General features: G+C 42.7%; 1 protein-coding gene across 2 annotated transcripts in view; it reads right to left on the bottom strand.

Annotated features, from left to right (window-relative positions):
- Positions 1–15,406, bottom strand: part of pard3ba (par-3 family cell polarity regulator beta a) — a 141,709-nt gene that overhangs the window by 98,590 nt on the left and 27,713 nt on the right. For both annotated transcript variants that reach the window (XM_018660981.2, XM_018660980.2), the window contains exons 4-5: positions 7,788–7,891; positions 2,297–2,379 (exon numbers count right to left, since the gene is read on the bottom strand). In XM_018660981.2, the coding sequence (XP_018516497.1) occupies positions 2,297–2,379; positions 7,788–7,891 (187 nt within the window). The remainder of the gene's footprint in view (positions 1–2,296; positions 2,380–7,787; positions 7,892–15,406) is intronic.

Genomic DNA, 15,406 nt, shown 5'->3' on the forward strand with positions numbered 1-15,406 from the left:
TATGCAGAATAGCGCCGCTCACCCATTTTAGTATCCCACTGACACAAACACAAACAAACAGTCGTTCCACTGGGGTGGGGTGGGTGGGGGGAGAGAGAGAAGCGAGGGACAGTGGAGGATGAAAAGAGCAACGAGGAGTGAGACAGATGGAGCTCCCACTCTTGGTTGACTTCCTCTACATCAACGGAGGCCGAGTGCCTAACAAACTCGCGGCCGGGACTCGCTGAAAATGCGCCCTCGCCTGCTCACCGTGGCTTCTTCAACCGCCAACCATCTGTTACCATGGAAAACTATCTGTGAGAGCCGTGCCTCTATTGTATCACAGTGCTGTCAAGACACCACTGTACTGCAAAATGCTGAAAAATCACCATCTGTCACTCCAGCCAAGTCTTTTCCTGAGCCCCCGTGATTCTCTTTTTTTTTTTAAAGAACCATTTTCCAATCAGGAAATCTGTCGGCTGGCAGAGGATGTCGCAAAATCATCTGTACTCTTCTCACGGCCTTGCTGGACCAGACAGGTGAAGGGCTGCGATGGAGGGGTTAATTGTCGCCATGGTTACTGCGTGACTGACAGCCTGGAGAAATGAAGATAAAACTCCCATCGTGCCAGAGGTCTGCGAGTGACGTGCCCAAAAAACAAAAGGTGGAGGTTGCCATGGTGAGATGGCACGCGCACGCCCACGGTCTCACGCACGCTCATCCACCTGTACACACACACACACACACTCTCTTAACAAGTGAGTTTAGCTTTAACAGGTTGGATAGTGGTACTGCTGGAGTAGCTGATTTCTGTTTGATGCTGCTGATACACAAAGAAGCACTGGTGTGTTATTTTTAGCTCACAAATCAATAACTAACAGGCACATGTACAAAACTCTTTGCTACAGCTGGAGTGATTAGTCAGTTGACTGAGTAGTTGACAGAAAACTAAATATTACCAAATACGATTTTCTAAGTGATTAATTGTCTATGTCATTTATCAAATGTAAACACTGTGGAGTTTTGGAATTGATCAGAAAACACAAGTCTGTTGAAGACATCAGTATGGCCTCTAGACACTGATGTTGGGCATTTTCTCTCAGACACAAGTCTCCATCCTAAAATGTTGTTTTTGTACTTCTTCCATTTATATGCCTCTTACACTTTCTTACCAATTTCAAAAACAGGTGTACTGCACCTTCTTCCTCAGGTTAACCAGCGTTATTTGATAATGAAAATGAGGAAAAATCCAGATACAAAATGCAGTTATCACAATTGTCAACATGTCAAATATGATTAGCTATTACACAACACTGATCCAGCTAATGTGTGAAGTCTGTGAGATTTTAAGTGAAGCTGACAGAATCTATGAGCTTCTAACAACATAACCAATAAATAATAGAGGTAAAAATCAATAAAATGCAACAGCAAACCTTGACTCAAAGTTGCTATGATGAGATTTGACTTGAGTAACAGTCAACCTTTCTCACTTAGTAACTAATAACTAATACAGGCAAATGTTTCTAACAGCAACAGTGAATTCTTCACAAGCTCTTCCCTCACTGCAGGAGAGTGGGACATAACTGAACCCGATGTACAAAAGTTGCTTGGAACACAAAGAGGGGTTACAACCACAAACAATATCTTATTTTGCAAATAAGGAACACAACTAGTTATATGTTGACTTACAGTGAGATACACCAATCAGGTCTTGCACAAGCCTCACTCAGTGAGACTGAGAGTTTGAATAATTAAAAGAAAAATCAAGATATTAATAGATAATGAAATATTAATGCTCCTAACCAACCCCAAACATTATCTACAGTAAATTAAGAACATGGCTTTTCACTGCAGCTTTAAACTGAATCAGGGTTGTATGTTTAGATCCTCTCAAAGAAATTCTGTTTTAGTCTGCCCTACAAATAAATTGCCTTGTTGCAATAATAACAACTTTCAAAATGATAATAATAAACACTACTCCTCATGTTTAACCACGGGAGTGAAGGAAGTAGAGGAATTCCCTTCAACTCCTGTTCAAAACTCACCTGTGTTCGAGCCCATACAGATAAGAGACACTATCTAACCCACCATGTAATGGGACACATCAACACACACACACACACACACACACACACACACACACACACACACACACATGAGACTGTTTAATCCAGTGCCAGTGTCAGGCTGTCAAACAAAGACTGGGGTGTTAATCCTAGTCTCCATCACTGCATGCACAGATACCATGTAGCTACGAGCTGTCTGCTGTCACAAGGACATGAACAAATGCGCTCACACCTGCAGCACACACTCTAACCTGAAGTTAGCCTTGTTCATCTTAGCAGGGGGGTCGTCTGTGCACAGTCGGTCCAAAGCTTCTTTCAGTACATGGTTGATTTCCTGTAAAAGAAAAACACAAACAAACCCATTCAGTCAACATGTTGAGAACAGCTGAAGTGACAAATAAACACTTTCCTACCTTTACACACAGACACACACTTAACAAACAGTAGCCAGTCAGCCAATAGGAAGAGGCCTGCTGCCTATTAACAATCTAACGCCGCCATCAATCACCTTTGCAGACAGCGAAGAGAGAACAACCGCCGGACACTTTGCCTCCTACCGTGCGCTGCTGTCCTTCCCTCACTCTATGTATATTTCTATCTATCTACCTCTCCCTCCCCCCTCCCTCCATCCCTGCCCAGTGTCAGGCAAGGCTCTATTTTTAAGTCGGCAAAAATCAACAACCTCAGGGCAAACAAATAAAAAGGAAAGAGGGAGAGAGAAATGTCGGAGGAAAGACGGAAAAAGACAGCGTCAAACTGTTGCGAGACGCCTAAACACACTCGAGGGGTGGGAGAGAGAAATTGCCCCAAATCGCTAAAGACAAGGAGGGTGCAATTAGGTCCTTCTGCCTTGTCACTTTCATTGTGTCACCAGTACTAATGGCTAAAAAGCTCCCGCCCACCAGCCAGCTCCTTAGCAACCCCCCCCCCACCACCACCACCACCACACCCAACTCCCCAGTGGACCCTCTGTCACACACAGAGTAAATATATGCTTTATAACGCTCACACACACCCCCACGCATACATTTCCTGCAAATATTACCTCCACATATCGACTCTGCAGGGCTGCAAAAATGGTGTATTTATGAATATACACACACACACGTACACTGCCTGCACAAATAGTGACCCACTTATCTGGGCAGTGTGAGATTACCCCACAATAGAGCGCATGTGTGTGCGGGGGCAGGAAGATGAGCTGGAGGCTCCATTGTTGATGTGCATCTTCCCACAACGCCATTAGCTAGCACACACACACACACACACACACATGCGCGCAACACAGGCTTCTCCTCCTCCAGTACATACACACATCCTCCTCATCACAGGGTGAGGTACTGACACAGCCTCTGGGAACACAAGTTTGGCAGGAACACAGGTGAACACGTGTATACACACATCAAAAACACTCTTGCACTTGCTGTACATCCAGGTTTACAAGAATTAAAGTAACACACAAGCCTGGTACAATAACATGAAAAGCCTTGTATGTCTTCTTCACAGCAAGTACAGAACATGTATTATGTAAGGTATGGCACATGGGGATGCACACATATATTCACATGCACACACACATACCACACACACAAACCTGCCTTTGTTTGACGCTTTCAAATTAAGGGATCACGCCATAATGCCCAGTGTGAATCTAATCCCTGATTGAGAGCACTCCTGGTTTATGTAGACATAAAAACAGCAGCTCTCCTCTTTAGAAGCCCTGCTGTGCTCAGCCAATCAGCTTGCCCCGCTCACTGCTCGCATCTCGACACTCTAAGGAGGAACAGTTGTGCTATCCCAGTCCCCGTGAGTATGTCATGTTGCTATTGTCTGTGTGTTTGTAACCTTTAAGTGATAAGAGTAAAGTAGATTACATTTGTAGCATTGTGTATAAATGTGTTATTGCTTTCATGAAAACATGAAAACACACTTACACTTTTATTTTCATCTTTATGGTCATTAGTATTATGATTATTATGGATGCTTTCATTCACCACTAGCAATAATACAGCAACCTGTGTAACTCACATTACTACTACTAGCACTACTAGTACTAACTGTATGAGTACTACTGGTACTGCTGTTATTATTACAAGCATAAGTAGTGCTATCAGTGTAGTTAATGAAATGTGACCATAGCACAGAGAGAATCAAAAACTGACAAGTACAGAAAGCTGGCATTAAATGTTTGGTATAATTTATCGTCTGATATTAATAATAATTTCTGATTTAAATTTAATTTACGCAAAGATTCTTGTGCAACTGCTTCTATTTCAACATTTCATATTTGAGAACTTTGGCATTTTTGCTATATTATAAATGGCACTGTGGTTATATTCCTCTGAGTGGCACAGTTGGCACAGTAGTGATACTGAAACCCAGGTATTATGCTGGCTCTGGTGTTGAAAAATACCATAATAACGCCTTGCTCTACCACTTCAACTGACACTTTAATTCCCAGCTGTCCTTACACATCAACTGACACTTCAGCTTCTATCAGTGCTGACACTTCAACTCCTTTCTGCACTTTCACTTCAGCGGCCACTTTAACTACAACTGAAACGACTTTCACATTTCACAAGCTCCCAAATCTTACAAATATTTCAACTCTCATTTTTTAATACAAGTGAGTGCATCTAAATTAACCCTCAGAAATCATAGTTTGTAACAGTTTCTTTTTATATAAACATACTGTATTTCCTTCACAGAGTGATTTGAATGTGGCAGGCTTTGTGGTCCCAGGATGAATGCTCAAGTAATTTGTGAAACCCATCTGAAAACCTGTCTAAGCACAACTAACAGGTTGTCTGCTCTGTTATTGTGTTGCTCACTGCCATCCATGTTTTTGTGTTTTGGGTGCTGTTTGTAGTCTTGAGGTATGTGTGAGTGACAGGGTGGGTGTGCAAGCATATGAGAGATGAGGTGTTTGCGTGTGAGCAAGCATGTTGCTGTGTGTGTGGTTGTTGTCAGATGGATGAGTAATGAGGTGTGTGTTTCTTTTGTGTATTTCCTCTGAGTGCTGTAGTCGTCTGCTACACGTCAGGCGACTGAGAAATAGCGTGTCTGAGAGTGTGTGTATGTATACACACTGCGGGATCACAGCTTCAGTCTACTAGCCGGTGCTACCTGACCCCTCAACATATCCATCACATCAACTGGCGTGCTCACACTTTCACATACGTGGCTCTTGCACACACGCAAATGCAGTGCAATTGCAGAGGGACAAACACCCAATATCCAGCTGCTAGCGCGAAACAGCAGAATTTAGTTTAGCTAGTTAAGGTGTCAGCTTTTTACATCACGACTGAAGGAAACATCTACACCGGACAGAGTGCAACATATTAAAGTCTGACTTTCTGCTGTGTTAACACGTATTGCATCACTGCACCTCGAGGTGCTGAAAACCAGCCAAAAATGTGGGAAGCACGGCGGAGGGGGAGGGAGAGGAGGGTGAAGAAACATAACGAGGATTAGAAAAGAGAAAGTGATGGGAGGTGAGAGACAAAGAACTCAGCGGCTACTTCTGTTAGCAGGTAACATTAGACGTCTCATTTATTAGCTTTCGAACATCGCAGGAAGTCCAAACCAATTAAAGGGCTGACTGCATGTTTAGCACTGCTCAGCCTTTTGCCAATTTCATTACCTTGTCTGATAAAGAGAGAAAGAAAGACCACAAGAGCTATGTGCATAGACTACATGTGAATCAAAGGCAGAGAGAAGTGGGCCAACCTTGGCCTTCAACATAGCAGACTGTATAATCAATTAAAGGGGCAGGCTGCACATTTATCACTTTATCAGCCTTAATTACACTTCATCTAGCTTTCAATAGCTCCTCCAAGACAAAAAGGGGTGTGTGTGTGTGTGTGTGTGTGTGTGTGTGTGTTAGTTGGAAAGTGTTTAAGTGTGTGTTTGCATGAGTAAGTGAGTGTGTGAAGGTTTGCGGAGGGGCGATACAGTGGATGAGTGAGGATGAAGTGATAGTGTATTGATCTATGGAAGTCCATCAGGCCTTGGACTCAATATGTCCAAGAGCTGTGACGGCCTCCTCGCCTATTACACACACACACACACACACACACACACACACACACACACACACACACACACACACACACAGATGCACGCTCAGAAACTCACACACCACAGGGTTACAAACATTCTTTGTTCTCCTTTGTGAGCTGCCTCTGTCATACATTTATTATACTGTCTGCATCCCTACAGTCTCAATCAGACTGTTCAGATTACTGTGCTTATGAACAAACAATTAGCACTTACTGACTGATCTGGGCCTTATTTTAGGGTATAAATGACAAAAATCTTTGCAATCTGTTCCTATCAATCATTTACAGTCAAAAATATAGCAAGATAAGGCCCAGGTTCAAAATTACCAGAGTTATCCTTTAAGGCTCACAGTATCTGCTGAAACATTAAGTTCTCTGATATTACCATGTTGATATGGAGCTCAAGGGTGGAAGTTTTTCCCAACAGGTGGGAGATCGTGTAATCCTTCAACTAATTACATGGTAAGCAGCATAGTAAATACTCAAATTTGATTCATGGGCTTTACAAGTGAAGTCTGATGCAATTAATTTAACTTAAATGCTTTTTAATCATTCTAATTATATATGCAGGTTAAGATGTGAGTGATCAGTAAGATTATGAAGGAGCTCTAGAAGTCTATGAATGCATAAATGCAATAAAAGCATCTCTTTTAAAAGATTGTCAAACGACAAAAAGTGTGAGATGCCAACATGTGTCAGTGAGCTAAAGCAGCTGTCGGGGTTTAATTAAGGTTGTGGAGGTCTGAAGCAGGGCTTCATCTGTCAGGAAGCTGAGGGATGTAGCTTTTTGTAAACAGTTGTAAGGATATTTCAAATCACCTATAATGAGCCTGTTCACTCTGGCCTGGCTGCGCAGTTTGAAGGGTATGAGGCCTGACATTTTTTGGACAGGAAATATGGGCTTTGTCATCGTGTTAACTCGCCGCCCGCTGATGCCTGGGTTCTGCTTAGTCACCGCTGTGTGGAACACGGCGGGGGTAAACAACAGGATTCCCTCTCACTCTCTCTCTCTCCTCCTTCTCTCTACCTGAATTTCCCTCTCATATACACACACACACACATAGCAGTGCGACCTCACGCAGCCTCCGTCCTGCCCACCACACACACACACACAGTCACCCACACAGGGACGAGAAAAGGCAGCAAAGTTCTTCTTAATGGCGGCCTGTTTGGAAAAGACAGAGAGCACTTGAAAAGCCCCGACCCTTTCAAAGTACAGCCTGAGGCTTGGAGCTGGACCACAAGAGGAATATTCACTGGCTTTCTCTCTTTGTCTTCAGTGAGGGAATGGCACACACCAGGGACATAACGGAAACTATAATTTGCTCATCCCACTGTCATTTACTTCATTCTTTTGACATTTGTCATCTCTTTTTCACTGGCTTTTGCTTTTGGTTAGAACATTTTGCTTCTCCTGAACAGCTAATTTGAACTGTAGGAGTTCAGTCACAGAAGAAATTGAACATTTCGCCAGATTTTTGCTGAAACACTTTGCCTCTTTGTGTCTTCTTTTCCTCAAAAAGCAATTACATAAGGGAGGAAATCAATGCTCTCTTAATAAAAATTTATAAAAACAGCAGATTTACTTGAGTGGTATTTTTAACCAGCTCCTAACTAATGGCACTAATTCAGTTTCCCTGTCTTTCCTCCTTTAATATAACGCTGCCGTGACACTGCTCACCAGTTCAGGAGTTCCACTGTTGCCGTGATCAGGTGGCGTGGCTGTCTTCTCATGGGGCGGGGCTAAGGCTGAGTCACTGCTGCTCCTCACCAACAAAGGTGTATCTGGTGAATGAAAGATTAAAAAGTTAGAGATGCTGAATGCCAGTCGGCTGCACCTGAAACTATCTTGTATTTTCCAGACCACTGAAAATTAATCGCCTTATATTTGATTTCTCGAAACTCCAAACACACTGAGGATCACTGGAGGAAACAGAAAGAGGAGAGGGGAGGAGGACAGAGGAGGAAACACAGCTATTTTTCATTTTTTGGCAACTTTCACACTAAGCAGCTGGCCGTCTTGTTGAAAGGAGCATCAGGGTAGCTCAGGGTGTTAGGCGCACCCCTGAGGCTCTCTGCACGCTCTAAAAGCAATCGACACGAAAGCAGTGAAAAAAGGAAATTGCAGTATCTTTGTTACCACCTTGAAGATAAACACTTATCAACAGAAATAAAGGAAAAAGATGGAGTAACTGATCCCAGATTGAGCATATTGTAAATAGCTCAGAAAACTAAAAAAACACAGCAAGAAAATGAAGATTGACTTGAATTGTTTACAAGACACTAACCCCTTTTGAAGAGCTCAGATTTATTTTAGGATGACTCACAAAGGCAGAGAGAGGACCACCAACCACCCCATCCTCCCAGCAATACGCCCAAACCCCACACCCACCCACCGTGTACATTTTCACACGACCAGCTGTTGCCTCCACGCCCCATAAACACACACATATTCACACACACTTAACCCAAAGGAGACGAGAGAGGGAGAGGTAACATGGGCAGGTCTGAATCCACAATAAAACAATTCAAAAGGATCTAATTTGGACCTTTGTGTTGCCTCTTGCTTTTAATATCCACCCCAAAGGGAGCAGGCTGGTATTTGTGGAAGCAAAACCCACAGCGGGGTTTGTTTTCAAATTTAACTCGACAGAGGAGAAAATAAAGACAGGGGAGGGAAAAAAGCGAGAGTGTGAGATAAACAAAAAGAGAAGGAGAGAGGCGAGAGATAGTGACAGAGAAAGAGGGAGAGAGAAAAACCTTGAAAACTGAGAGACGCAGAAAAGGGAAGGCAAACAAAATTCTCTTCTTTCCTGTAATCAATCTCTCTTTGGAGGGTCAGTGACAGGGTCCTGGTCTAACGTGGTCAGAATAGAGAGAGCAGAGGAGGAGAACAAGTGGGAAAGAAGGAGCTGGCAGGGGTCACAGTGTGCGTGTGAGAGTGTGTGTGTTTGTGGTTTGTGATTGTGAACAGATGAAAAATGGTCATTCCAACCACCTCAGACACACACAAATATCCTTTTCGGCCTCAAACACACCGAACCACATGTTCGGTCATCCGATGATGAGTCCGGGTTTCTCAAATCATTTTTATCAATTATCATAAATCCCAGTCTTATCCTCCCCTTTCTCTCTACCCTTAACAACAGTGAGTGTTAGACACAATGCTGACTCACTTACACTTATGTGGGGAATTTAAAGGTGTTGAAAAGTTCCACAAAATGCTGGTTTCTTTTAATTAGGGTTCAAGTTTTTGTCTGTTTTTTCCTCCAGCTTCCAGGTTCTTATTTTTCATGTCACTGAGGAAATAAACACAATGTGGTGCAATTTATTCTATTTAGAAAAGCAGACTTCATGTTGAAGTGTTAGGCAGGAACTCCAGAGAAAAGAGTATGATTTGCATTAATGAAATCTGCTTTGATTTAACACAGAAACATCTCAGAACAGGTAAACAAGGCATCAGAAAATTACAGCAGACAGCGCTCCAACTTATCAATGGCATCTGTGTGCATCTAAAATAGGTCACACACTTTCTGCAGATACTTTGCAACCATGTTAAATTAGTCTTTTGTTAAGGTGTGTTCAGACTAAACACAAAGTGAATTTTTAAAGGCATTCACAGCAACCGTGTAATGTCATAAAGCACGATTTGTACTTCTTTATATTTTCCAGACTCACACATGGTACAATTTTACAAGTTTAGAAGGCCATGGATAGAAAGCAGTAAACTTTAATGGATGGTTGTTTGCCCTCTTTCCCTTGTACCCACCTGTCTGGTGCATTCATGGAAAGTGAATGCAGATAAAAATACACGCACACACTGAACAAAAAGCATGTATCAGATTTTTAAAAGGTGAACACTTGCAAATTTGTTTTAAGCCAGGTCTGCTAAGGTAATACTTTTCCCACCGTGTAGAAAAAAAGCTGACACCTGCTCTTTTGTCTTCAAACCACGAGGACAAAAAGTACATTAAGTACCAAAATACCTTTACTAGTGCAAGGACAGCTGAACCTAACGAGAGGACTTTTGAAGACTGGATTTTACAGACACTGAATGATGAACTGTAAGCAATGGCTTATTTCCAGAATAGCAATAATGGATTTTCAAAATAAGCTCCACACATATAGGCTACATCACCTCAACCACAATGTCAATGACGCAGCTTTCTGGAGAGACCAAGGCCGCTCCATGGTCACAGTCAGGGTCCATTACCCAGCGGTCAGCCCCATAAATCCTCCTCCGTTTATCCATCGGAGTCAAATCTGCCTCCATCAATCCTCCCACCACTTAGACCCCGGAGCCCAGCCCAGCTATGTGAAGGAACCCGAGGGTCACTAGCTTTGACCTCTGACCTGAGGTGACCTCTGTAGGGTCAAGCAGTGTCACAGAGGGTTAGGGATATTGATGAGAGTGACAGTTGGAGCTCTCTCAGGTCAGCCACCGTTTGGATGGTCATAAACAAGATTGCCTCTGAGGAATTACTAATTAAGGGTGACTGGGCTGGTGGAGAGGGGCTTTAGTAATGAACATAGATAAACACAGATACATTTGTGAGGCCTATAGAGCTCTTGAGTACTCATGCATCAGTTGTAAGTGTGCTGTTGTTTTAATAACTGAAACCTGTCACAATGAACACAAAAGGAGATCATTTCATGTTGCCAAATCTCAGCATGCATGTTGCAAATTTGTTGAAACGGGCCCATGGTGAACAATCCCTGCTACAATGACGGGGTAATTTAAGCAAAAAAAATTAATTCTAAATCATAAATACACCAAGTGGCTGCACTAATGTGTCTGCACTGCTCTTCCATATCAATGACTTCAGCTTCACTATGAGACCTTTCTATTTCTTAATTAGCTAATGCAGCTATGGTAAACACCACAGCCTGCTGCAGCTTTCATCTGATCAATCACACGATTAGATGGTCAAATGTGTCCTTTTGGTAGAATTAAACCCGCATAAGGATCAGTGATGGCACAGACCATCTTGGGTTCAAACAAATCCTACCTGATTCTGTTTAGTTCAATTCACTGCCTTGTGAACTCAACAAATTTAGCCTACTTTAAAGGTGCTACATGGAAGTTTTTATTTTCACTACATTGCCACCATTGGCATTAACATCTGTTTACCTACCAAGAGGCAAGAAATAAGAGGTTAGAATATGCCCCCTGAGCAGCTCTACTTCTTCATCCTCTCATGTTGGACTGAGGCTAGAAAGGCTGCTGTGATGACTCACTATCGCAAACTGGTGTTATAAGAAAGGATAGGCTGGGGCTAGCTGGTGAAGTGAACAGTGGTTAATGCTAATGTTAGCTGTGTAGTGATAGCAAGACCCTGTATATAGCACCTTTAATCAAAACTCTGGTCCCATGTAATGTACACAGTATCTCCATGATTACAGCACTATTAATTGCTAGCGTTGATTAATCATTAATTAGTGTTCATTAAATAATGGGATGAGATGTAACACTGGGTTTGCTCCTGTTTGTGCCAGTTTTTACACAGCGAGAAATGAGCATGAGATTTCCTTGGATAAAATGATCTCTCATCAAACAAGCGTCCTGAGGCTTTGCAGCATTAAGGTCAGAGTTCCCACTTATGAAAACCTAGTAATTAGAAACACTTCTGTTGCAGACAGAATCCTTAAAAATGAAATATTACACATTCACAGTGAAGAAATCATTTACTTTAAAGTACATGTTACTGAATCTATTCAACCAAATTGTTTCTGATCTGAAACACATTTGATCAGATGATTTAAATCAAATCAAAACCTTCTGTGGAATGGAGAGAGACATGGTCTAAAAGTCAGTCTTGAAACAGCAGCGTGGCATCTGTAGCCCTCAGGAGCTGAACATCACTCATGCCCTCTGTGAAATTTGAGCTGAGTTTTCATTTATTTTAAGATCACAGACATTTTCTGACTTAAACATGCAGTCTCCTGCCAAAAGGGTGGAGAAGAGGTGGAAGCACTAAAACTCGAGATGTATTTTAGGTTAGCCAATTTAACGCAACTGTGCACCCACAACCACAAGGTACCCTGCAACTTTAAATAGACCCCACCCACTAAACTCATCTCAGTGGCCACTTCAATGCCAGGAAAAACAAATGGTAACACATTGAAACACACCCAAGTTATGCTCTTCACTTATCTTTCCCTTGAGATTTGTGTAATTGGAGAGACCTGGAGAGGCCTTGTGAACTTTGCCAGCTCTGTGTTTATCTGCTTCTGACTCTCCATCTGTGGCTCTCTGCCTAACTAGGCTGCTTATGCAATTCTGAGAACACAGTGGTTTATTTTAAGAATTTCCTCTTGTTTTCAGTTCTGAGAAAGTTCTATGATGCTGCAGTGCTAGTTCACTGTCGGGGCAGGATGAAAACAAGGATGCATCATGTTTCTGGCTGAATGTGTGCGACTGTGTGTGTGTACGTACTGTATGTGTGTCACATTTATCAGAGTGTGTGCCTTTGTTTGACTTTGAGTTTGCATGTGCAAGCATATGTGCTGTATGTACATCTATTACCAACAGAGACGGTGTTGTTTGCTTCTGTGTGTATTTATATTTACACTTTAGAGTGTGTGTATGTGTTCATGCCATGGGCCAGGGTGGTCTTGTTTCTCTGGCAATCAATAGAGCAGCTCAGGCTCAGGCTGCTCATGGGATGATGCGATAAGGACTCTCTTCCTAGAAGTGTGTGTGTGTGTGTGTGTGTGTGTGTGTGTGTGTGTCAGTGTAGCAGCAGATCAATGCAGGTCTAATCATCCCACTGGGGCAGTGTGAAGTCCAATCACCCTGTTCAAACAAGCGGCCCCACCTGACACACAAACACTTTGAAGCCTGACTGATTACTGAATTACTTCTTGTCCTGTCCTCCACCACTCAGTGCGGCTACATGCACACTATAACCAGATTATTGTTAATAATCAGATTAAGGTAATAGTCTGATTAAAGTATTAAAGTAACCTAATTCTCACAGTAACCCCAGTTTACATGATTTGTTGATAAATCGGTTAATGTCTGAGAGGATGTGTTGTTGCCTATGTGACACCTCTTATTATCCCACAGCTGCTAGTCACACTGCATCTATTTAACTCTCACTTTTGTTGGCACATGAGCACCATATAGTAACAGTAACAACAGTTAAACAGGTTATGTTTACATAGGTTTTGCCTATGGTAACCTGACAGCTTCATTACAGTATTCGACCAGCCTGCATTGCTTTAACATAATCTTGTTTATCCCTGTTTTCTGCTAATGGAACTGTCACTACACGTCTCAGCCACATTCTGTCATTTGGCATGTCAGTGTTACTGCACATGTTTTAGGGAAACAAAAGGTTTTGTGCAAGTTTAAAGCAGTCAGATTTCTAGCAGATGCTTATACGAGCAGATAGAGGAGAGTGGCAATGTTCTAAGGATGTAAGGATTTTGTTGATGGGGCATTCTGTGCTTCAGTAATGTTAAAAAAGTATTGGTATTTTGCCATTCCTGATGATTTTTCTTTTTTCCATTGGAGTGGAATAGGTGGAGTTTTTGCCATCATCCCATCGTGGTGTAGGTGATGTAAACAGGGAGTACAGTATAAGGTTGCCATGGAGTCAGTGAGTTACCTGTAAACTACACCTGAGCTGCCCTCCTTTCATGCCTACATTTCCTCACATCTCAGTATGCATCATGGGAAGTCGTCCTGAATTAATAATCCCATTTCTTTTGATACTGAAAAACAAGCTCTAATTAGCTAGTCATCAGGCAAGATCTATATAATTCAAAGAGAATGAACGGATGTTTGTCCTTGACAGACCCTAGAGAAAGTGCCGGCACTTGAAAGAGTAAGTTGTGCTAATTCAGGCATTCTGTGTATGAAGCCTTATGGTTTGACTGAGAAGACAAAGAGGTTCATCAGGTTATGAGGGTAAAATTATCAGCATGCATGAATGCTAATCATTACGAGAAAAAGATAAAGAGGATTAAAAGATATACATATAAAGGGCTATATAATATATCTTGAAATTTCAGCACTAAAAAAATAGATTCTTGTGAATTCAACATCTCTCTGTTGGGTCTGACAACCCATCACTTTCTCAGCGACTTCAATAACTGATGTTACTACAAATGGTCTGCATACAAGATGTGATGTAACAGCCAGTTAACAACCAATCTTGTTATAGCGAAGGGGAGAGCAAACACACACAGACACACACTCCCCTAAGACCTTCCCAGCAGTGGACGGGTGACTGCTTCGAGTGTGTAGAGTTGTTTAACTTGCATGCTGGGGTTCTTTTGTCATATGTATTTGTGTGTGTGTGTGTGTGTGTGCATGCACGTCCGGATGACAAAAGCAGCCTTATTGCATCGGTCTGGCTCTATGTGAGGGGCGTCACAGGGTCACATCATAACTAAGTTAGTCAGGGTTCAACAGGGCTGGGGAGCGGGTTGGGGGGTGGGGGTAGGAAGAGGTCCCACTGGGTTAAAGACAGGGTGGAACGGGTGTGTGTGGTGGTGGTGGGTGGGGGGCTAGAATTAGTCCATTCACGCTCGGCTGGACCCTGAGCATGCTAACAGGCTACTGTGCTAATCTAGTTAGAGGTGGAAGCCATGCAGAGACTGGGAGAGCAGGACAGGATGGGAGGGTGTGGATACAGGAGGTATCTTTTGGGGGTGGGGGGTCAGGGTCTCGGGGGCCCGGGTGCTGAGCCTGTGGACGGCAGGTGGTTGAAGCTGAACAGTTGAGTGGGGCAGAAATGGCTGGCCGGAGTGGGGAGGCGGCAGATAATGGGGTGCAGGGCAAAAGTGGGCAGAGGGAGAAAGCGATGGCAAAGGGCAGGTGTGTGTATGTGCGTATGGGGGTGTCACACTGTTTCTCTACAGCCAACAGATGGAGAGAGGAAAATAAAAAGGGTAACAGCCCAGCGATTAGACGGATCCAGGCTCATTTAATCTTTTATCATGTCCTACATCTTTCTTTCGTCATTAAAAACTGATAAATGGAAAGCACTGGAATAGAAAAAAACAATGTATAGATAAAAATCAGGATCTAGATTATTTACAGTAAAATGTATCTATACTAGAACAGGCTGCAGCCCAGACAGAGCAGACATTTCCCCAGAGGCTCCCTTAGGCTTCTGACTGACTGTGATGATGTCTCCCTCTGGAGATGCACCATGACCCACTAACTTGTTCACTCTATTTCCTGACTGCAAAAAAGTAAAAATGCCACTCTTGGCTCACTTAAAAGGCACATTTATATATCACCATCTGCACATACACTGTTTGTCAAACTGTCATTCTCACTTACCT

This window comes from Lates calcarifer, linkage group LG7_2 (assembly GCF_001640805.2).
Source record: "Lates calcarifer isolate ASB-BC8 linkage group LG7_2, TLL_Latcal_v3, whole genome shotgun sequence".
Taxonomy (NCBI): Eukaryota; Metazoa; Chordata; class Actinopteri; family Centropomidae; genus Lates; species Lates calcarifer.